The sequence below is a fragment of the Pelophylax lessonae genome (genome assembly GCF_965119305.1).
Source record: "Pelophylax lessonae genome assembly, chromosome: 4".
Lineage (NCBI taxonomy): Eukaryota > Metazoa > Chordata > Amphibia > Anura > Ranidae > Pelophylax > Pelophylax lessonae.
This window is the reverse complement of record NC_138771.1, coordinates 127890742-127915502: the sequence shown is the minus strand read 5'-3', so window position 1 is coordinate 127915502 and position 24761 is coordinate 127890742. Positions and strand designations below refer to the sequence as shown.

Sequence of the window (24761 nt, the reverse complement as noted above, 5' to 3'; positions counted from 1 at the left end):
AGAGGTAATACTAAGTCACGCACCCCGCCGTGAGACGCTGCGGCCAAGTTGCTTCACTTTGCTTGTTTTTTTTTTGATTGGGGGACCAACATGTTTTGTTTTTTTCATGTCCTCATCTGCCTTCTGTTTTTGGCTGAACCCTGACTGTGGACTAGGCTAAACGGCTGTTGATCTGTCAGCCCCACTACACCGGAGAGTTCCTGCTGTAAGCCCTCACTGAGAACTTAGGCTCCCTGAACTCGAGGGTTTCCACTCTACTTCTTTTTGATTGGGGACCAACTTTGGATTTCAATGATCTCCGGACACTGCTGTTGGGACATAGACGCTACGTCCTCCCCACCCTGTGAGATGTAGAGCTACGACTCCTGCTGGAGTGGAAAAGTTGGGGAAGGGGGCCCCCCCCCCCCTTTTATTTTTATTTTTTATTTATTTTTTTTTTTTCTTCTCTCTTTCTGCCGGTTGGCCATGTTGAGGTTGGCCGATGACAGAGGGTTATCTAGGGACACGTGGGTCTCCCACTGGATTGGACCTATGATTTGTGAAATGGTCGTTTTATTGTGTTACTGTGTTTTCCCTTACAGTTAAATGATTCTATGGCATGGATTGAAGCGAGTCGGGTTGTTTCCGCATGCCACCCTCTGTGACCTTGCTCACGGCTATGTGCGGTGGGCAACCTCGCGAATACTTATGGGGAACTGGACCCCGCAACCAGCTCATGATGCATATTGTGTTGGTATCGCAAGCATATCCTCCGCCCCCCCCCTCCCGCCATATGGGCGACGGGGGGGGAAGGCGGGGGACTCTTTGTTCTTTTGTGTTCCTTTTTCTACTATTCTGTATTTCTTCTAACCCCTCTCTCTTTTTCCCCCCCAACATGGCGGCTAATCGACACCCAGGCACCCTCAACTCGATCCAGGGACTCCCGAAGACAGGGAGGAGAGGTGGATCATTCTCCATGACGTTCAGGCGAGTACAACCTACCGAGCCACAATGACGAACCCCTTGCCAAGTAATTTTAAAATTTTGACGCATAATGTCCAGGGCCTTAACGCACCGGTGAAGCGAACGAAAGCCTTTCAATTTTATCACAAACAGGGAATTGATGTCCTCCTCCTGCAAGAGACCCACTTCTCTCGCACTTCTGCGCCCAAAAGACTTAGCGCTAAATTTCCCACCTGCTATATGTCCAATAGCGAAGATAAAAAACGGGGGGTGGCGGTCTGTATAGCCAAGAGAGTCCCGTTCACGCCCAAAGAAGTGATCAGGGACAGGGAGGGGCAATACCTAATGGTCCAGGGCAAAATAAACGAGCATGACGTAACCTTTGTCTCATACTATGCTCCGAATGTGGGGCAAATACAATTCTTTCAGGACATGTTGAGCGTGGTGATGCCGCGTGCAACTGGACATGTAGTATTTGGGGGGGGACAGTAATGTCCCCTTGGACCAGGTCATGGATAGGTCAGACGCCTTGCGTACCTCTCTGAAACATGCCCCGCGTCTGGGGGTTAAATTGGCTCGTTTACTGCACTCCACAGGCTTGGTGGATGTGTGGAGAAATGACCACCCCACGACACGCGACTTCACCCACTACTCCCATGCGCATAAGACATATGCCCGCATAGACCACCTCTTTGCGTTGTCGGCTCTCCTTCCGTTTGTATTGAAGACGCAAATAATTCCCACCCCGTGGTCCGACCACTCCCCAGTAGCGATGACTGTCTCTGACTTATGGACTAAACCTAAATTTTCCTCCTGGAGGCTCAACGCCTCCCTACTGAACGACCCCCTTATTCTTAAGGAAGTAACCAACTGCTTGAACCAATATTTTCTCGACAACCCGACAGCCGACACTTCCCCGACCGTAGTATGGGCAGCGCATAAAGCGACGATCAGAGGAAAGCTGATCCAGATAGCCTCCCGGAAAAAGAGGGAACGCGACGGGGAGATAACGCGTCAGGATGCAGAGCTGCGGGACCTCCTAAGGGAGCAGAAAGGGAATCCGGGGGTGGATATCAGGCACAAAATTGACGCTGCGAGGGTAGCCCTTAATTTTAGCTTGACCACCAGAGCGGAAAAGTCCATTCGCTGGTCGAGAAATCGCTATTATACGCTAGGGGACAAACCACATACGCTTTTGGCTCGTAAGCTGGCCCCGAGACTCTACTCCCCGGCACTCCCAAAATTGAGACTCCGGTCTGGTCTCCGGTCGCAGGACCCCCAACTGGTAGTCAACGAATTCTACCATTTTTATACTAAACTCTATTCTCAAACGCAACCGCTTAGACAGCCCGCGGTAACAGCCTTTTTTCAGGACATCTCCCTCCCCAGACTTTCCTCCCCCCATTCGGAGATCATGGATAGAGAGTTCTCTGCCACTGAAATACTGGCAGCCATTAAATCCATCAACCCTAATAAAGCGCCGGGCCCGGACGGTTTCTCTGGCCATTACTATAAAAAATTTCATGAGATTCTGACCCCCCATCTCTGCTCCTACTTTAATTCCATTAGAACAGGAACCCCTATCCCGACGTATGAAAACAACGCGTATATCCATGTGCTGCCGAAACCGGGCAAAGACCATGGGGACTGTCTTAATTACAGGCCAATATCGCTCATCAATGTCGATCTCAAAATCATGACGAAGGTGCTGGCAACTAGGCTCAACACCTTCTTAGCGGAATACATACATCCGGACCAGGCCGGCTTTGTGCAGGGCCGGCAGGCGCCCGACCAGACCCGCCGTGCAATAGACGTGATCTCAGCTCTCCAATCTAATTGGGATAGTATGGGTCCCAGGAAGGGTATGCTGTTATCCCTTGACCTACACAAGGCCTTTGACTCCCTGTCCTGGGAATATCTTCTGCTGACATTGGAGCGCTTTGGCTTTGGACAACGCTTTCTATCCCTCGTCCGTACACTATACAGCGACCCGGTTGCGAAATTGTCTATCAAGGGTTACGGATCCCCTTTTCTGAACATTAGGAGGGGTACCAGACAGGGGTGTCCCCTATCCCCGCTCTTATTTATTTTAGCCCTGGAACCATTAGCCATCAAATTGCGCTCTAACCCAGACATCAAGGGCATACAATGTGGGGGGGTGGAGCATAAGTGCGCCCTGTTTGCGGACGACATCCTGATGTATCTCTCGGCCCCACTGATTTCTATTCCCAATTTGCTTAAGGACATGGAAGTATTTGCGTCCATCTCTGGTCTTCAAATTAACCCCTCTAAGTCTCGGGCCCTGAACCTAACACTGGACATCAACACCCTGTCTGCCCTCAGAGACAATTTTCCGTTCGCATGGCAGGAAAGGTCACTGCCATATCTTGGGATCCATCTCACGGCTACGATAACTACACTTTATATATGTAACTACCCGCCTCTATACAAAAAACTACGGGAAGATCTTGCTGCTTGGTCTGTTAGCCCCCCGTCGTGGTTCGGTAGGTTGAATTCGGTAAAAATGAACATATTGCCTAGATTATTGTACCTGTTTCGCACACTACCCATAATGCTTAATATGACTGATCTTAAAGATTTTCAGGGGACGGTTATTAGGTTTATTTGGGGGGACAAGAGGCCCAGAGTCAACAGACGGACTCTTTTTACCCCTAAACTCAGGGGGGGATTGGGGGTCCCGGAGTTGGGAAAATATTACTACGCAGCCCAACTGGCCCATCTGGTACGCTTCCACTCCCGGGACCCTCTCCCGATCTGGATGCACATGGAGGCGACCCACCTGGGGGTTCCGGTCCACCACGCGTTGTGGTTAAGGGCCAGGGACAGGCCGGGAGTGCTCTGTCCTGCCCTCTCCCTTTCCCTGGGGGTTTGGGATAGGCTGTCGGGCAGACACTCCTTTAAGTCCCTCCATGCTCCGCTAGCACCCCTGCTGGGCAACCCTTTGTTCCCACCGGACCTAACCCCTGTGGCATTTGAATGGTGGACGAATAAGGTGCTTCTCAGGTTGGCAGATTTATGCGACCACCGGGGACTACTTACCAAGTCCCAATTGCAGGAGAAGTATTCCCTCCCTGAGGGGGAGTACTTTCGCTACGCCCAGATCTCCCATTTCGTGGCCTCCCTCAAGCGTAAGAGCGACATCTCTACCTCCACACCTATGGAGTACCTTTGCCGCACACTTGACAAACAAAAAAACTATATATCAACAATTTATAATATACTCCATGGAGACGATAGTAAATTAACGTATATGCTACGCTGGGAGGAGGATCTGGGAGAATCTCTGGACCGGGCGGAATGGAACACTTTAGCGCAGTTTAATTCTAGATCCATACTCAACACTTCCCTGATAGAAGCAAACTTCAAGGTATTTTTGCGTTGGTACATGGTTCCGGTCAGGCTGGCGGCGGCGGTGAGCACCGCATCCCCCAACTGTTTTCGGGGATGCGGACAGGCGGGCACGGTGCTCCACACGTGGTGGACTTGTCCAAAAGTCCGACGGTTTTGGATCCGGGTCTATAATTTTGTTTACTCCTTGACCCAAGTCAACTTGATAAAGGATCCCCAAAATGCCCTTTTGGGTAAACCGGTGGAGGGGGCTACTAAACCCGCCAAGCGCCTTATCGCCTTCGTGTTCACGGCCGCCAAAATAGCAATAGCCCGTTCATGGCGAACCCCAGTAGTGCCTTTCGAGCTTTTAAAAGCCAAACTGACCTGGATCATGATAAACGAACGGATGGTGGCGTTGTTGAATGACAGGATGCGTATGTTTGACAAAACATGGGACCCCTGGATAAGGTACCTGGCGAGCCCCTCATAGGGGCGGTTGGGAGCATGGGTAGCCTTGGACGAGATGTTGGGGAAATCTCCCCCTTAGGGAGTGAGCGGGATCTGGGTGTCGACCCTCTATTTTTCCACTGACCGCTGATGTTTCTTTCCTCTTTCCTATCTTCCCACTCCTGCCACCCTCCTCTGCTGTTGCCTCCTTTCTTCCCTGTCTTGCCCTTTTCCCCCTATTCCTTCTTTTCTTATTTTTTCTCTGGTACTATCCGACAGTGCACGGATGACAGGCTACGCCCCCCACTGGTAGAGGGCCTGGTATGGGGGTTGGGGGCCGTCCTCTCCCAAGGGCGCAGTATGTTCCCGCAGGGGCGCCGGGGGGGGTCGGGCCCAGACCTCCAGCCCTTCAGCATGCAATGGAGGGGGCACTGTCTCTACGACTCTATGTTTTTTGCTCCATTAGCTGGATTCCCAACCTGAGCTTACCGTTCCTGTTACTGATTTATTGGTTTCTCATTTTTGATATTGTAATTTTCTGAATTGGCACCATTGTATTTCGTGTATTATGTGATATTTAATGCCCTCAAAGACAATGATTGAGCCATGTTGGCTCCTTGTGCGCTGTTCTATCTTTTTCTTACAAAAAATCTAATAAAAAACATTGAAACATAAAGTCGGAACTGGGACAATCACCCCTTGACAGTTAAAGCGGAGTTCCGGCCACAAAATCGACATATCGATTTTGGGCCATCCGCTTGCTATTGGTCACCTGAAAAAGAAATGGATAGTTACGATTTTTTTTTGTTTACTTACCTTGTTATTGAAGAAAAATATACTCACCTTTCTTCCACTTCCTCCCTCTGCGGCCGCGGCCCGTGCCGTCACTTCCTCTTTGCATTGATTACTGGGAGCTGAACGTCATCACTCCCAGGAGTCAATGTGCCTGCACCGGCCCCGCTTGTCACTTCCGGTACGGCACCTCATTCCCTGCTAAACAGCTTCTGGGCATGCGCAGAAGCTGTGGAGGGATGACGCGCTCGCACCGGAAGTGACGAGCGGGGACGGTGCAGGCGCATTCTGGGAGAAGAAGACGCAGAAGAGGATGCGCTGGCTTCAGCTTCCCACATCCGAGATGGCAGCGCTGGAGAAGAAATTTTCATGGTAAGTATTTCTTCTAAAAAGGTAAGTGCGACCCGGGACAGTACAGAGGCTATCCATTGTGGAATGTACTAGCCCTGACTGTCCCGGGGGTATTTTTATTGAAAAAATAATTTTATGGCCGGAACTCCGCATTAATAGGAGAAAGCCCCTGCGCTATCACTAATAAGTAGAAGGGAGGATCAGAAAAAAAACAATGTAGAAAGTGGAATACAGCAGCTCCTATTTCAGCCTTTCATAGATAACTGAATAAATCGCAATTGGTACAGTATTGAAGCTGCACTTATCCTAAATAAATAAATATCATTCAGTTGGTATAATCATGCGTGGATAAAACAGTCGTAACTTCTATGATGCACAAGTAGTAATAAATACAAAGTGCTGGTTGTGCCACAAAAATACAGTGATCAGATTACACAAAAACCATAATGTAGAAAATCCATAAAATACTTGTGAATATTATGCTGTGAACGGGGTTAAAGTACAAAGTGAGGAGTCCCTTAAGAAGTGGAATGTTCCACCGGTGGCGGCTTTTATAAATATTTTTTTAAAATGTCCCCGTTCTGTTGCCTGGTATACACATATATGGCCGCCGACTGTGTTTATCAGAAGCCTCTGTGTAGCCTCCTAGGCTCCCACAAGTTGGTGCTGACCGATACAATTATATTTAAGCTAGTTCACATCAGCCTATCACCATCTCCTGAAGAAGTTACGTGACGATACGCGTAGAGACGTACAGGCTGAATGCGTAAGTGCAGCATCACGGACCGCTCGTCACCCACATTTCCTAATACCTGCCATTGGATACTTTTACTGTAAGTTACTACTTTTGATTTTTCAATAAATATACTAAAATACTACACCAGAGGAAGGAGGAAGTTCTCTCTTTATCCACCCTCACCTGGGAGTCTACAGGACACTGAACCCCCCCCCCCCCCCCTGGAAGGCGCAAGGAGTGCCAAGGGACACCCGGCTATCAGCCGCATTCCTACAGCTGTAATAACACCTATGTGAGCCCTCCTCCATACCAGTTCCCCCTCCCCCCAGGATGAATACAGGAGTATTGGAATATACATCTTTCAATGCTGTAACCTTACAGCAGTAAGGTAAGGGTGTAGCACACCCAGACCCATACCGGCTGTTTCACTGTTCACTATTTGGTGTTATTAATCACCCACCTGACTCCATCACCTGAGTTCACGCCACCGTCACCCTATGAAGTCTAATGCCATTTACTACTAAATGAACTTTTACTAGCCAGTTTTTATTTGATGGCTTTTAATTTTGTTTTTTGATGCATTTGATTGTATAGTACTGTCACGCAGCCACCTTACACTGAATCACCATTGTCAATTCACTGTGATTTAATTTTATGTCAGTCACTTCATTTATCTGTATTTGGATGTCACGGCTAGTCCCTGAACTGGGACTACAATCCTGGTTACATCATATTTGACTCGTTCTTGCACTTTATTTTGCACTTATAGCACTTTGTACTTTAACCCTGTTCACAGCATAATATTCACAAGTATTTTATGAATTTTTTTACATTACGGTTTTTGTTCAATCTGATCACTGTATTTTTGTGGCACCACCAGCACTTTGTATTTATTACTTCTTATGCAGCATACAAGTTACAACTGTTTTATCCACGCATGATTATACCAACTGAATGATATTTATTTATTTAGGATAAGTGCAGCTTCAATACTGTACCAATCGCCCCTTGATGTAACAGGTCTTATACCGCTCCAAACAGACCCGGTAAGCGGTCCGGGGACAGGCGCAAGTTGGAAGGAAAGAACCTTTCCGAGGGACAAGAGCCTGTACCTGGACTGAATGACTTCATGGACCCACTTGTCTTGCACCAGAGAAGTCCATGGATCCGGAAACCAGCGAAGACGTCCCCCCAACCCCAATACGGGTGAAGGCGCACCTTCATGCTTTAAGAACCTTGTATATGGGTCTGGAGATGCCTGCTCTAGGCTTGCCTCACCAGGTTCGTTTGGATCGTTCAGAGGAGGCCCTGAAAGGCTTCGAGCCCTTGTCAGTCGACACTTAGGGATGAAAAAACTTCTTAGGAGTCGAAAAGGAAGGCCCATGTCTGCGATGAGGTTCCTTGCCCTTAGCAGCCTGTGGAAGTGGGAATATTCATAGATACTATTCAGTCCAATAGCAGCTTTCGAATCTGGCCACTGCTGTGTACTGTCACTCAAAACTGCTCACTGTTGTGTATAAACTTGTCACTCTTTGAGAGGTTATTTCCCTATCGAGCTTCACCCACCCAGGGGCATGTAATTGCTGAAATTTGGGTACTGACATGAGCTGAATCACTCGCCCTTTGTTTACATTTAGCTTTCAGTCGGGGAGTCTCCTGCCAGAGAGCTAAATGAGACAAGGGCTACAAAGCTGTGCGGGAAGCTGTTGAATGCATGACAGTGTCCCAGCACAGGCAACTCTAAGGACTGGCGTACCTCTGTATGCCATATCCAAGTTGGTCTTGATCACGGTCAGTTTCCTAAACTGAGAACAGGCAGTAATTCTTTAAGAATCTGTAGCTGTCAATCTGGCAGATTCTTAAAGTGGCGGTAGTAAGAACTACCTGAAATTTTCCACGTGTCGGTAAGGTTACCTGGCGCAAATGCTTTCCTGAATTAGGCAAATGTAATTATTAAGGCAATTACTACTAGAACAGTCATTAGGGCTATATTGATTTCCCCAAATGTGTTTTAGGTGGGAGAAAAAACAAAATGTGTACTATTGTTTCTTTGCCCTACTGATTATCTCATTACAGTGGTATTGGAAAGTGAACATGCTGTCCCAAAAGCCAATGTGTTGAAAGCAGAAAAAAACAAAACAAAATGGGCATTGCAGTTTGTTCTGCATGGGGCTGTATAGCCACAGACCAGTCAGGGTGCCAATGTGATGATCTGTGTCCACAGCCAAAAGTGCCTAAAATGGGCATGTGAGCATTGGAACTGGACCGTAGAGCAATAGCGGAAGGTGGCCTGGTCAGAGGAACAAAGTTTTCTTTTACGTCATGTGGATGGCGAGGTGCAATTGTCGCTTACATCATGGGGAAGAGATGGCACCAAGATACCAGTATGGGAAGAAGGCAAGCCAGAGGCAGTGTGCTGCTTTAGGCCAGTGGTTCCCAACCTCCCTGGCACCAGCTTCAAAAAAGACAACAGGGGGGGGGGGGGGTATGGGAGAACAAAGGTAGTCGGGGGTTTGCAGCCGGTCAAAAAAAAAAAATATGGGATTTTTGACTTGCCGTAAAAATCCATTTCTCTGATGTTCATTAACAGACACAGCTCCTTATCTTCTTCACCATTGGGTTATACTGCCCTCTACAGGAGTAGGGCACTAGGCAAGAAAGAAAAAAAAGGACACTCAGTTTTGTTACAAGCAGTGTCAGAAGAAAGCCAACTCCACAGAGGGGTGGGTGCTGTGTCCGTCAATGAACATCAGAGAAATGGATTTTACGATAAGTCAAAAATCCCATTTTCTCTTTCGTTCATTGATGGACACAGCTCCTTATCTTCTTAAAGCGGAGTTCCAGCCATTTACTCACCTGTCCAACGGTCCAGCGATGCGGCCGCCGGAAGCCTCGATCCTCTCCCTCGGCGCCGGCATCACTGCTGTGGGCACCCGGCTGTTACAGTTTGCGGCTTCACAGCCGGGTACCCACTGCGCATGCGCGAGTCGCGCTGCGCGCCGTGATTGGCCGGCAATCTTCTGGGACCTCTGACGTGTCCCAGAAGATTGCAGGGAGGGAGGGGGAGAGGAGGACTTCCGCTCAGGGCGCCGCGGCGCTCCGAGCGGAAGTGGGAGCGGGTACCTGTCAAAACTAGGTACCCGCTCCCCCCCCCAAAAAATGACATGCCAAATGTGGCATGTCGGGGGGTCAGGACTCCCTAAAGCGGAAGTTCCACTTTTGGGTGGAACTCCGCTTTAACTATTGGGACGTCCCAAAGCAGTGTCAAATATGAGGGTTGGAAACAGCAAGAAAATAATTCCCAAGGCTAAACTGTAGCCAACCAGGTAACATGGAGCTCAACCATAAACAACTGGAGCTCGGACAGGGACGAAGAACCACATTATCTCTGTGAACCACCAGGTAAAGTTAGCGACAAGACAGTGCTGCCAGCTTCAACACCCTGCATGCATAAGTAATAGCCACCAAAAAGGCCACCTTCTAGGACAATGTAACCAAGAGAACCTCCCAAAGACTTTCGAAGGGAGGTTTCTGAAGAACTGACAGCACCAAATTGAGGTCCCACGGCGGCAATGCAGAACTGCACTGGAGGAGCCAAGTGTCGAACTCCCTGGATAAAAAGGTATGCACCAAGGAATGTGTGGCCAATGGACGGTGAAAGAAAACCGCTATGGCTGAAACCTGGCCCTTAATGGTACTCAAGGCCAGGCGCTGCTAAACCCCGCCACCCCCCGTTGAAAAAAAGCCAATATCTGAGCCACCGAAAAGGAGCGAGGGTGAATCCCAGGAGACTTACACCACGCAATGTACGTCTTCCAAGTACGATGGTAGATCTTCTTAGAGGTAGATATTCTAGCCTTTTACAGATTTAACATAGGTCCAAGCATGTCTTGAAACCCCTTTGATGGGTTTGTTTAGTATCACACATTTATTTCTTTGACACATATTGGCTATGCCCTGTGAATATGCATTGCCGTGTCACACATTTTACAAAGCCTGCCTTTTGAACTACAGAGATGTTGAGGAAGAGTTCCAGGAGTCAGTACAGGAATCACAGCTTACAAGCAGCAAGGTACCCAATACTTGAAAATTAAAAACGGAATTAAAGGAATGAACAAAGAAGGAGCTGCAAAGCATGCAGGAAATCCAGGAAAGATGAGCAGCAGACAGGCAGCACTCACAACATGAGAAAGGAGATTTCTCAAGTTAGCCTCTACAGGATAGTCAAATGTAACTATTGTTTGCATTGTTATTACAATGCTGATGTTCTAAACTTAAAGTGTATGCTGTGACTACAGATCTCTTTTAATTTGTCTTTCTAGGAAAGTGCCAAAACATCACAGTTTATTTAAAACCGACGATAAACATATGGTACCTATGGAATGTCCTCTGTTGGCTCTTTCCTCATGTTATCTTTTGTAAAACTTGAAAAAACTTTTCTTTAAATAAACAAATTAAAATAGCAGATGGCAAACAAAATCCACAATGACGAATAAGATGTCAATTTTTGCTGATTAGGTTTATTGTAGTTGTATTAAATGATAAAGTTATTATACTATACTTCATAGCACTTTACACCACATACATAGTCTTCAAAATGGTAAAGTGAGTATGCCAAGAGAGATAGATGTAACCATTGTACGTAGCAAAGATCTGATGGCTAAGACATATACCATACATAAAAACAAATATAGCAATTAGCTAAACATAAAAAATAGTAGAGCTGCACGATTCTGAATAAAATGAGAATCACAATTTTTTTGCTTAAAATAAAGATCAGGATTCTCGGGGTAAAATCTTTTACATTATTAAAAGTGTATTTTGTCCCAAAAAACTGCTTTTGAAAGACTTCTGCGCAAATACAGTGTGACAAAAAAGATTGCAACAATCGCCATTTTATTCTCTATGGTCTCTGCTAAAAATATATATGTGTGTTTGGGGGTTCTAAGTAATTTTCTAGCAAAAAATACTGATTTTAACTTGTAAGCAACAAGAGTCAGAAAAAGGCTTACCGTATTTCCCGGGATATAAGACGACTTTTGAACCTCAAAAAAATCCCCCAAAAATGGGGGGGGGGGGGGGGGGGTTACAGTGCCTTGCGAAAGTATTCGGCCCCCTTGAACTTTGACCTTTTGCCACATTTCAGGCTTCAACCATAAAGATATAGGAGAGAAAGACAGGCGCCACTCTAAGTGTAATATGACTTAGTGTTTATTGGAAGATCAGATATTACATACTCACAATCGTGCAAGTAGCAAAACAGCAGTGGATATACATCTAGGGGGTGCGATGAATCCGGGTGCCTCTGCGGAAGAAAACCGACTGGTCCACTATGGAGATCCGTTGCAGCCAGTGTAGATCGGCATATCCCGGACCCTGGGGACACTGTCAGAGCTTCCGGCGGCGTACTTCCAGCTTGGGCGTGGAGCGTGATGACGTAAACAGGCGATGCGTTGTCGGAGCATCTCGCTCCACGCCCAAGCCGGAAGTACGCCGCCGGAAGCTCTGACAGTGTCCCCAGGGTCTGGGATATGCCGATCTACACTGGCTGCAATGGATCTCCATAGTTGACCAGTCGGTTTTCTTCCGCAGAGGCACCCGGATTCATCGCACCCCCTAGATGTATATCCACTGCTGTTTTGCTACTTGCACGATTGTGAGTATGTAATATGGTGATCTTCCAATAAACACTAAGTCATATTACACTTAGAGTGGCGCCTGTCTTTCTCTCCTAGCACTCTGCAAGTTCATCTTCTTCACTTGTGACAGAGCTGCCTTCAAGTGTTCACAGACCTGCTGTGTTTTTTATGGACTTTATGGACTCTGTATATGTGTAATGCATTTATAGTTCTTCCATTTTTCCTATATGGTTCTTATAGAAGGTTTATTGATGGTTATCCTTCAATCTCTTTTGCGCCAGTACACCCCTGTTGTTGTATAAACATAAAGATATAAAACTGTAATTTTTTGTGAAGAATCAACAACAAGTGGGACACAATCATGAAGTGGAACGAAATTTATTGGATATTTCAAACTTTAACAAATAAGAAAACTGAAAAACTGGGCGTGCAAAATTATTCAGCCCCCTTAAATTAATACTTTGTAGCGCCACCTTTTGCTGCGATTACAGCTGTAAGTCACTTGGGGTATGTCTTTATCAGTTTTGCACATCGAGAGACTGAAATTTTTGCCCATTCCTCCTTGCAAAACAGCTCGAGCTCAGTGAAGTTGGATGGAGAGCGTTTGTGAACTGCAGTTTTCAGTTCTTTCCACAGATTCCTGATTGGATTCAGGTCTGGACTTTGACTTGGCCATTCTAACACCTGGATATGTTTATTTGTGAACCATTCCATTGTAGATTTTGCTTTATGTTTTGGATCATTGTCTTGTTGGAAGACAAATCTCCGTCCCAGTCTCAGGTCTTTTGCAGACTCCATCAGGTTTTCTTCCATAATGGTCCTGTATTTGGCTCCATCCATCTTCCCATCAATTTTAACCATCTTCCCTGTCCCTGCTGAAGAAAAGCAGGCCCAAACCATGATGCTGCCACCACCACCACCATGTTTGACAGTGGGGATGGTGTGTTCAGGGTGATTAGCTGTGTTGCTTTTTCGCCAAACATAACGTTTTGCATTGTTGCCAAAAAGTTTGATTTTGGTTTCATTTGACCAGAGCACCTTCTTCCACGTTTGGTGTGTCTCCCAGGTGACTTGTGGCAAACTTACTTTTTATGGATATCTTTAAGAAATGGCTTTCTTCTTGCCACTCTTCCATAAAGGCCAGATTTGTGCAGTATACGACTGATTGTTGTCCTATGCACAGAGTCTCCCACCTCAGCTGTAGATATCTGCAGTTCATCCAGAGTGATCATGGGCCTCTTGGCTGCATCTCTGATCAGTCTTCTCCTTGTATGAGCTGAAAGTTTAGAGGGACGGCCAGGTCTTCGTAGATTTGCAGTGGTCCGATACTCCTTCCATTTCAATATTATCGCTTGCACAGTGCTCTTTGGGATGTTTAAAGCTTGGGAAATCTTTTTGTATCCAAATCCAGCTTTAAACTTCTCCACAACAGTATCTCGGACCTGCCTGGTGTGTTCCTTGTTCTTCATGATGCTATCTGCGCTTTAAATGGACCTCTGAGACTATCACAGTGCAGGTGCATTTATACGGAGACTTGATTACACACAGGTGGATTCTATTTATCATCATTAGTCGTTTAGGTCAACATTGGATCATTCAGAGATCCTCACTGAACTTCTGGAGAGAGTTTGCTGCACTGAAAGTAAAAGGGGCTGAATAATTTTGCACGCCCAATTTTTCAGTTTTTTATTTGTTAACAAAGTTAGAAATATCCAATAAATTTCGTTCCACTTCATGATTGTGTCCCACTTGTTGATTCTTCACAAAAAAATTACAGTTTTATATCTTTATGTTTGAAGCCTGAAATGTGGCAAAAGGTCGAAAAGTTCAAGGGGGCCGAATACTTTCACAAGGCACTGTATCTTATACGCCGAGAATAAAAATCCCAAAGGTAATTAAGTGTAATCTATGAAAGCCGTGGCTGTCTGTGCCCTAATTATCAGCAAGGTACCGTAAGTACCGTAAATGCATTCTCGTATAAATCTCCAAGGTATTGTAAGTAAAAGTATTACCAGTAGATGTATAATCTTCTCTAGGCGCTGGCTGTGCGGGAACCCTGTACCGGTATATTGTACCATAGCTTTGGCTACGTAGTATACCCCGCTGAGCCAATCATGGTGAGCGATGTATTCTATTATTGAATGCAAAGCATGCGCGGATTGGCGGAGTCAGAGAGGCGGGATTATGCTACTCTCTCTGACTCCGCCAAGCCAAGCAGGCTTTGCATTCGATAATAGAATACATCGCTCACTGTGATTGGCTCAGCGGGGTATACTGTATGTAGCCGAAGTTATGGTACATACGGCAGGGCTTAACCAATTTGCTTGGAAATATAGGAGCCAGCTAAAAAAGTTAGGAGCCAGCTTTTTTTTTTTTTTTTTTTACAACAAAGCTTTATTTTCAATTACAAAAACTACCGATCTTAAATGTACACATAAAGATGACAAGAACCAAAACATTAGGCATTTAACTTGTCTAGATAATGAATATATTCTGATGTGACACACCAGGTGTTTAACCACTTTACGACCAGCCGTCGCAGATGTACTGTGGCAGTCTGGCTTGTACAGGCAAAGGGCCTAAATGTACGGCGCTCGCCTGGGAGGAGCTAGTGGGCGATGTCAGCAGGGGAGCCAGTGCGGGTGTCAGGCAGCTCCGATGACCACCGGCCACCCGCGATCTCCAACCGCTGACAGAGAAGAATTTAACCCCTTGATCACCATTACTGTTAACCCCTTCCCTGCCAATGTAATTTTTACTGTAACAGTGAATATTTTTAGCATTGATTACTGTAGTAATGTCACTGGTACCCCCAAAAGTGTCAAAAATGTCAGGTAGGGGTCCGATCTGTCCGCCGCAATGTCGCAGTCCAGCAAAAAATCGCAGATCCCCGCCATTACTAGTATAAAAAAAATAAAAATAAAAAAATAAAAATGACATAAATCTTTCCCGTAGTTAGTAAACGCAATAACTTTTGCGCAAACCAATCAAAATAAGCTTATTGCGATTTTTTTCTACCAAAAATATGTTGCAAATAACAAATTGGCCTAAAATGTTAAAAAATTTAGATTTTTACATTTTTTTTTGAGAATTTCATATAAAAGAATGTTTTTTTTTTTTTCAAAATTGTAGCTCTTTTTTTGCTTATAGCGCAAAAAAAAAAAAGAAATTCGCACAGGTGATCAAATACCACCAAAAGAAACGGGGAAAAAAGGACGTCAATTTTGTTTGGGTACAGCGTTGCACGACCGCGCAATTGTCCGTTAAAGTCATGCAGTGCCAAATCGCAAAATAGGGCCTGGTCTTTGAGCAGCCAAATCCTCCGGTCTGAAAGTGGTTAAAGCAATGTCATTTTTTTTTTTCACTTGGCTTTTTGTGGCCATGAATATGCCTTGTACTTTTGCGTGTGATGGGCAGCGGCTCACTAGGGAAGGATAGTGCAGCAAGGTGGGGGCGATAGGAGATCCAATGACCAAGAGTAACATATGCCACCTTAGGCCCCTTTAACACGGCCACCTCCGCTCAGCCGAATCCCCTTTCTCAGCGGGGATCTCTCTGCTGATCCCCGCTGAGCAGGCGGATGACAGGTCCTGTCCACTCAATGCAGACACAGCCCATTCTCCTCTATGGGGCAATCGGATGGAAATGGACCGTCTGTATGCCATTCAATCCGATTCACCGGACGGATGGAAAATAGAACCTCCATCCGTCTGTTTTTAGCAAACAGGAGAGGAGACTGAAGGGTCTGATCAGGTCCACCTGAAAAACTGACAGGTCGGACCTGACCAGACAGCCTGTGTGAAAGGGGCCTTCGGCTGTGTGGCTGTGGCATGGCAGGGCAGGGAGATAAAAAATAATATATTTTTTTTAAAAATGTACAAAAAAAAAATTTAACCACACTCCCTTTCCACTTACCTTTTAAGCAAAGGGCACCAGATGAAGTCTGCAAAAAATTCCATCTCTTCTCCTCTTGGGAAGGAGATGGGCGGCATTGAGAACAGGCAGGGGAAACAGCGCTGTTAGTGACTGCTTGTCATACTCCCGGCCACCACAAGAGGGCGCCAGTTCCCCCGTTGGAAGCGTCACACTGAAGAAGGCCGAAAAGCCGCAGCCTTAATTATCGGTAGTCCGCGCACTCTTGCGCGGGGGAGGCACAAAGGGACAGAACACCTCCTGCAGTGCGCCCCAGGTGGCTAATTCTAGTCACCAATGCGACCTTGCGCCCGGGGTTTGTCGAGCCCTGACATACTGTATACCGGTACAGGATTCCCACACAGCCAGCACCTTGAGAGATTATACATCTACCGGTAATACTTACAATACCTTGGAGATTTATAAGAGAAAACATTTACGGTACTTACGGTACCTTGCAGATGAATAGGGCACAGACAGCCAGAGCTTTCATAGATTACACTTACTTATTTACCTTTGGGATTTTTATACTCGGCGTGTATGGTATATGGTCTTGCCTTACTTCGGAAGGGGGGTAGTCTTATACGGTGAGTATAGCCCAATACGTATGTTTTAACTTGAAAAGTAGGGGGTCGTCTTATACACCGGAAAATACGGTATGTGGGGTACACACTATAAGAAAATCGGGCGACCGATCGTCCATATTACCTCATTGTTTCACATCAAATTGGAACCAATAACACGAAAATTCTCGTACGCCAAAGACTTTTTTTTTTTTGTTGTTTGTTGTTTCTGATCATGCGCAGTCTTTCTGATTTTTCTTGTACAAAAATCATACAAAAACAGTACACATTAAACAAAAATCATTTTTTTTTTTTTTTTCCGTACGAGAAAAATTTTGGAGTTTGCCCCTTCGAGAATGTTTGTATGAAAATTCTGAACCGGCTGTGGAAAGTTGCGTACAAACTATACGAAAATCGTACGAAAATTCTTTGGACAAAAATGTTCGCCCGATTTTCTTATAGTGTATAGCCTTTAAGAGATTAAACTGCCCCCACTTACAGACAGAAGTTCATTCCTTTATATTCCTTCGATATAAAAGAAGGAAATGATACATTGTAAAGCATTGTTTATAGTTATCTAGCAGACTAAGGGCTCTTTCACACGGTCCACCTCCGTAGGCGGATCCGTGCTGCTCAGCGGGGATCGATCCGCGATCCCCGCTGAGGCGGCGGATGACAGCTCCGTCTCCGCTTGCAGTGTGGAGAGGGAGGTGTCACAGCCCCCGCTGCTCGCTATGGGGAATCGGATGAGAGCAGACCGCCTGTCCGCTCTCATCCGATCCGATCCCCAGGACGGATGGAAAATAGGGTTTCCATCCGTCCGGATTTCACAGACAGGATCGGATGCGGATGGCAGCGGGTGTCAGCGGACATGTCACCGCTGACATCCGCTGCTCCATAGGACTGAATGGGGCATCCGATCAGATCCGCCTAAAAAAACTGACAGGCGGATCTGATCGGACCGCCCGTGTGAAAGAGCCCTTACCAAGGTTGATACACATTTGCAGGAGGCTTTCTTTTTTTTTTTTTTTTTTGTGACAGCTGTGAGTGAGCAGAGAACAGCTCTGTGAAAATCGAGGACATGCCGTTTTAAGATTGTGGGGTGAATGAGATCGCAATTTTTTTACAGATTATTCATGCAGCTCTACAAAACAGTTTAAAAAATATGGAGTGACAAGAAAAAAAAAAACTTTACTTGTTACAAAGAAGTAAAAGTTCAGCAACAGTGGGACCCAGGGAAAATTTTTCGTAAGACTCTCGGGTGAAAAAACAATTTCTACCATTGTAGGGTTCAATATCCCTGTAAAGAGAAAGAAAACATTTCTAAGTCTAATCAAAATGTACTAAAGACAAGTCAGAAAGTGTGACAAGGAGTGCATTAGTGGTGAGCGTTGTTAATGGCAGGCCGAACATTCGACCAGATGTGTGTCAGTGCCAATTTTCACTTTTGACTGGATTACATCTTTAACACCACATCAAAATGAATGAAAATTAAAGCAAATCTTTAAACCTGGGGATTGTCATGGTTGATTCCATTCTGACAATGCTAGCTGCTGTGACCTGAAACAAACATGCATACCTGTAAAGACAGACGTCATTATTTTCATGCTTGTTTCAGGTAATGAATACAAAATAATAAAACTAAAGGCTAAATATTACAGCCTGAAAACTAACATTTACAGAAAGAAGAAAAGCAATGCAACCTCCAAGCCCCTCTCATGAAAGTTTCATTTTAACAAAACAAACTATATTACCAAAAGTATTGGGTAGGGAATCGACCGATACCGTTTTTTCATTGCCGATACCGATATTTTGGTCATCGCATATCGGTATCGGCCCATATTTTCGTACATTTAAAAAAAATTTTTTTTTTTTACTTGACAGGTACTCTTGTGGAGGGATCTGGGGGTCTAAACGACCCCAAACCCCTCCTCTGCACTTAAAAGCATTCAAAATGCCAAGTTTGGCTGTTTTAAATGCTGTAATTTTTTTTTAATTTGGCGCCAGTACCCGGAAGTGACGTCATGACATCACTTCCGGGGGTTTGCATGGAGACCCGATCGGAGCCGAATGCGGCTTTGATCAGGTCTTCGGTGGCCGTACAGGCTGGTTGCCCGGGTCTCCCGGTGGGACAGGAGACCCAGAAGAGCTGCGGAAGGGGGAGGGGTGGGATATCCCCTTCCGCTCCTTGTAATGACAGATGAGCGGCTTCTTAGCCACATCGGTTGTCATTACAAGACAGCCGACCCTTGGCATCGGGGTGATGCCTCTAGCTGCAGGCATCAGTCTGGTACAACCACTTTCTGAAATACCGGTAATATCGGCCACCGATATATTGGGAAAAGTGCATATCGGCCCTCGATAGATCGGCTTTGCCAATAATTGGTCGATCCCTAGTATTGGCACACCTGCCTTTACACACACATGAACTTTAATGGCATCCCAGTCCTAGCCCATAGGGTTCAATATTGAGTTGGCCCATCCTTTGCAGCTATAAGAGCCTCAACTCTTCTGGGAAGGCCGTCCACAAGGTTTAGGAGTGTGTCTATGGGAATGTTTGACCATTCTTCCAGAAGCGCATTTGTGAGGTCAGACACTGATGTTGGATGAGAAGGCCTGGCTCACAGTCGCCGCTCTAATTCATCCACAAGGGGGTTCTATCGGCTTGGGTTCAGGACTCTGTGCAGGCCAGTCAAGTCCCTCCCCCCCCCCCCCCAAACTCGCTCATTCATGTCTTTATGGACATGTCATTACAGGAGCTGGTGGTTCCTATTCCCCATGCCTACAGACCATGCATGCACAGGGAACAATCGCTCCCATTCCAGCGGCTGAGGTCAGTGTTTGAATAGGAACATTAATCACTCCTGTGACAGTGAGGGAGCAATGTCTGCACATCCCCCCCATCATACAGGCTGTCAGTCTAAGCTGTGCTGTGGAAGGTCAGGGCTCCAGTACTGTTTGGAGATAGGAAAGCAGGCTGGCCAGGTTAGTGTGAATGGGCCAGGTGACAAGGTGTGTTTAGAAGTCAGCAGAGTGTAGGAAGTCATACAGAGCGCTCTGTATCTCCTGTACTGGTGTGAGTACAGCTCTGTGCAGACTTGTCCTCCTGTCTGCTTTGTATTCCTTACTATACCCGGTCCAATATAAGTCACAGGAAGCACAACTGCCCACACTTACCACTTCAACTCTCCAGCCGCCTCCATCACTGCTTCCAATGTGCGGCGCACAACAATTACGTCATCACAGCACGCCAACCACCGACAGGAGAAATATCATTTTTACTTCCTGGTCTACAGCCGAAGAGCTACAGCGACATCTAGAGCACAAATCGCTAACTGTACATGTGCCTTCTAGTCCGTACACATCTACAGTCACCCGATAACGCGACCCAGAACCCCCACCCCATCACTCAGCGCCCCCCAGTTAGACAGATAAGACAAATGAGTAAACTCTTTAACCGCTTAAGAACCAGGCCTATTTCTGACACTTGTTGTTTACACGTTAAAATCAGTATTTTTTGCTAGAAAATTTACTTAGAACCCCCAAACATTATATATTTATTTTTTAGCAGAGACCTTAAAGAATAAAATGGAGATTGTTGCAATATGTCACACTGTATTTTTGCAGCAGTCTTACAAACGCAATATTTTTGGAAAAAATACACTTTTTTAAATTAAAAAATAGGAAAACAGTAAGGTTAGCCCAATTTTTTTCTATATTGTGAAAGATAATGTTACGCCGAGTAAAAAGATACCCAACATGTCATGCTTCAAAATTGCGCATGCTCGTGGAATGGTGACAAACATTGGTACTTAAAAATCCCCATAGCCAACATTTTACATATTTCTACAGGTTACCAGTTTAGAGGTACAGAGGAGTTCTAGTCTTTTGTCCAGGGCTGTCGTGTCTTGAAAACTGCAAAAGACTGCACACGAATTTTGTCGGCCAACAACAGCCGACTGCAGAAGTGATGTCATGTAATGGTTAACTTTCCTTGTCTTTTTTCTTTTCTGAGCATGCCCAGTCTTGCAAATCTGCTGTCTGTCGGCCGAAATCTGTACTGACTGGCGAACAATCGGCCGTTCTGGTGCTGGCCAACAAAAATTTTAATGCCTGCACGACAGATTCTGTTCGGCCGAAAATGCGCTGTCGGCTGTCGGAAGCTTCATACTAACAAGCCTACAATTGGCCGATCGGTTGGCGGCCGAATATTTGCGGCCGACAATGGCTACGTGTGTACGGGGCTTTAACGATCGCGTTGATACCTCACATGTGTGGATTGAACATCGTTTACATATGTGGGCGCGACTTGTGCATACGTTCGCTTCTGCGCGTGAGCTCGGAGGGACAGGTCAAATTACATTTTTTTTTTCTTATTTATTTTACCTATATTTTTACACTGCCCCTTAAAAAAAAAGAAAAATTGTAAACATCCCTATGACATGGACAGACCAGGTCGTTTTCCCCATTACCAACGGCTCCGGTAAGCAGGGAAAACAACTGGGAAGCGGTGGTGGGGGAACCTCTCCGGCCACCCATTACAGTAATCCTTTGGTGAATCTGCCATTGGGACCATTTTTTTGTAAAAAATTACCATCAAAGTACCGACGTAAAACTGCGGTGGGCGGTCCAAAAGTGGTTAATAAAACATAAAGTAGGCCAATCACATCCACATTTCAAGTAAAAGAAAATAGAACCACCTTACATTAGCTGTACCCATCAGAGTAACCCTTTACATCAAGTATCCCCATCACAGTCCTCCTTACATCAGGTGTCCCCATCACAGTCCTCTTTACATCAGGTGTCCCCATCAGAGTTCTCCTTACATTATGTATCCCCATCAGAGTCCCCCTTACATTAGCTGTCCCCATCATAAGAGTTCTCCTTACATCAGGTTTCCCCATCAGAGTCCTCCTTACATCAGGTGTCCCCATCAGAGTCCCCCCTTACATCAGGTGTTCCCATCAGAGTTCTCTTTACATTAGCTGTCCCATCAGAGTCCTCCTTTCATTAGATGTCCCCATCAGAGTCCTCCTTTCATTAGATGTCCCCATCAGAGTCCTCCTTTCATTAGATGTCCCCATCAGAGTCCCCCTTTACATGAGCTGTCCCCATTAGAGTCCTCCTTACATTAGCTGTCCCTATCAAAGTACAGCCTTACATCAACTGTCCCCATCAGAGCCCTTACATTAGCTGTCCCCATCAGAGTCCTCCTTACATTAGGTGTCCCCATCAGGGTACCCCTTACATCAGGTGTCCCCATCTGTGTCCCCCTTACATCAGGTGTCTCTGGTGTACCCTAGATTAAGTGGTCAGTAGGGGTCTGGGGAGATAAGTCGAGTCAGTGGTTTGCTGTTAATCTGGGGAGTTGATTGGGATCGGGTGGCAGCATGTGACTACAATGGCAAGTTCTTGGTATAGTGGCTTAAGTCACCTTTCTGTTATTACCCTTTTAAACTCATGTGATGAAGTACAGTTTTTGCAGTAGAACTAAAAGCAAAGCTTCTTTTTATTTTCATTTTAAGTTATGTAAGATAGAGTCAGATATTTAACCATATGTGTGGGGAGATTTCCCTTCACTTCCAAGTTCCTATCTCATAGTCAAAACAGGAATTGAGAGGAAATTCCTGCAAATTAAGACAATCCCTTGGAACAAGATCCCCCAGATCACCAGAAGATTTCCTCTCTATCACTTTTCTGGGGACAACCTAAAATGTGAGATTCTCTTTTTCCTTCATTTTAAAAGATAATGGTAAACATGACAATTAGAGAGGGTGTATCTCCCTAATGGGGACATAGATAGCAATCTAACATGACAGGGGTTCTTATTCCTCTCTGCTATATCCAAAACTGAAAAAAAGTTTTGCCTTTAGTTATACTTTAAGGTCTTCGGTTTATAAATATATAAAAATGGATTGGGGAAAGAGATGAGTTTAGAGGTTATTTTTGCTAGAGATTTCAGGATATAGAAATGATATATCTTTCCTTCAAGTTCTCCATAGGAATGTATAAGGATAACAATGGAAGTCCAGGTACAATGCCGAGCTTAGCCTATCACTGCTTTCCCACTGCTAGAGGTCCTCAAGGCAGGGAAGGACTGGAAACCTTAGACCTGGGAAGAGGGAGAGGCAAGCAAACCAAGTAGCCCTATATATGGTAGGGTATTTTTTGAGAACTACAGAAACCATGAAACACATGTCATGGTGCCTCCACTGTCTGGTGGGCATGGTGAAAGACGTTTGTTCCTAAAAATAATAGTGATATGGCTTTTTTTTTATACATCTTTATGCACCAACCTCCCTTGCAGCTCTTGCAGTCCCATAACACTTAATATATGTAAATTAAGTTGGTGCTGGAATTCCACCCTCTGTCAGATGTTATGATTGGAAGTCAGATTAGGGAGCAGGTAGCAATATAACAGACAGCACGTGTCACTGACTGCAGTTACCGCTTTGATTAATGTCTCAGTATTGGAGTGTAGCAGAGAGCGGACTGCAGTTATCTGACATTGCAGACTTGTTCTCTGCTCTCCCAGATTGTTTCTGTCAGTGGTGGCTGGTGTATATAGGGCGCAGGGGCGCCACCCCCCTATCCATGCGTCCAGCCCCCTAATCTACACGCGGGGCGCCGGATGCATGGAGTTCAATGGGGATTTTTTTTTAACCATGTGATTAGAGCCAGAGGCTCTCACAGGCTAAAAAAAAGGGTGGGCTCAGGGCGCAGAACACTGTGCCCCGAGCCCACCCAGTTGTGTGACAATAGCGAATGAAAATTTGCTATTGTCACTCGGATCCTCCTCCTGGCCAACCAGGAAGCAGGTCATGAGACCCATTTCCCGACTGGCCAAAATGAGAGGCCATGTCATTTGCCAAGGAGGAGGAGAAGGGAGGGAAGCCGCTGCCATCGCTGCCAGGGGAAGCAGCCGCCGGAGATTAAGCTGATGGGAGGCTTCTAATAGGGCCAGGCAGGAGTGTTCCAGGGCATCTTTAGCGCTTTAATGTAAGTGAGCCGGCGATGGGGGGGGGGGGGTGTTGTGCGACCTGGCAAGCTGGTGTGGTCCCGGGAGGGGGGGTATGGTGTGGTCCGCCAGCCGCCCCCCCCCCCCCCCCCGCCCATGGAGCACCAGCCGCCATTGGGGGCGCACAACTGGTATCTAGATTACCTAATTTCTCATAAGGATATGGGTACTATAGGCTGGCCTGGAGTTCCCCTTTAGTAGGAGTATTTCATATAGCAGTTCATAGCTTCTGAGAGATTTATTCACTTACTGTTTGATACTGTGTATATTGGTGTTATTTGCTTGTTATTATTACTGGTTACTTAACTGTTCTTTTAGTATTATTTCAATTGAATCCTGTCGGTTTATCAAGGGCTTAGTTGATTAAAACTTTCTTTAAGCCTTTCTTTGAGTAAAGTAAACCTAAAGTGTTAAAACAATTGCATTGTGTCAGTGTGTAATTTAAAGGTATACACAACATGTCTGAGAGGGCTGAACAGTTCACAGGGTCAAAGCGGCACAGAAGAACACACAACTACAAGCATCTCCCAAGGGGGCAGTGCTACATTTGGGGCCCCTCCAGGATGTTCTCTGCTGCAGGCTCTAGTCAGCCCAGTCACGAGCCATTGCGGGAGAAAGAGATGGACCCAGCTGCTGCAGTCACCTGGGGGAGGGCTCAAGGAGCTCCAATGGAGAGAAGCACTGTTTTAGGGATCTCAGGAAGTGAGTGCACTGGGAGAGAGATCCGACACTGGCTGAGCCTTAGTTCCAGAGCAGAGGGCCTGAATTCTGGATGTGAGGGTAAAGTTTACTCTGGACTATGTTTGGGTGTTGATGGAGTGGCAGGAAAACATACCTGCCTGTTTCCGGGAAGAAGAGGTGCCCTTAGCAGAAGGGATAATCGCTCAGGTGGTCCCACTGCAAGAGGTGGGAAGAGGCCACAGATTGGCAGCCACCACCCCAAGCCAGTGCAGGAAGACAGGACCAGTTGGTACAAACTCCTGTGGGGCTAGTGCTCCCCCTGCCTCGTT

At 46.0% G+C, this 24761-nt stretch overlaps 1 protein-coding gene across 1 annotated transcript in view; it reads right to left on the bottom strand.

The window, feature by feature from the left end:
* Positions 1-20012, bottom strand: part of ICE2 (interactor of little elongation complex ELL subunit 2) — a gene marked incomplete at its 3' end in the record, with an annotated part of 175514 nt that extends 155502 nt beyond the window's left edge. Inside the window, 2 exon segments of the mRNA XM_082253504.1 lie at positions 17929-18033; positions 19911-20012. Of these exon segments, the coding sequence (XP_082109630.1) occupies positions 17929-18033; positions 19911-19936 (131 nt within the window). The 5' untranslated portion in view covers positions 19937-20012.
* Between the last annotated feature and the right edge of the window lie 4749 nt (positions 20013-24761).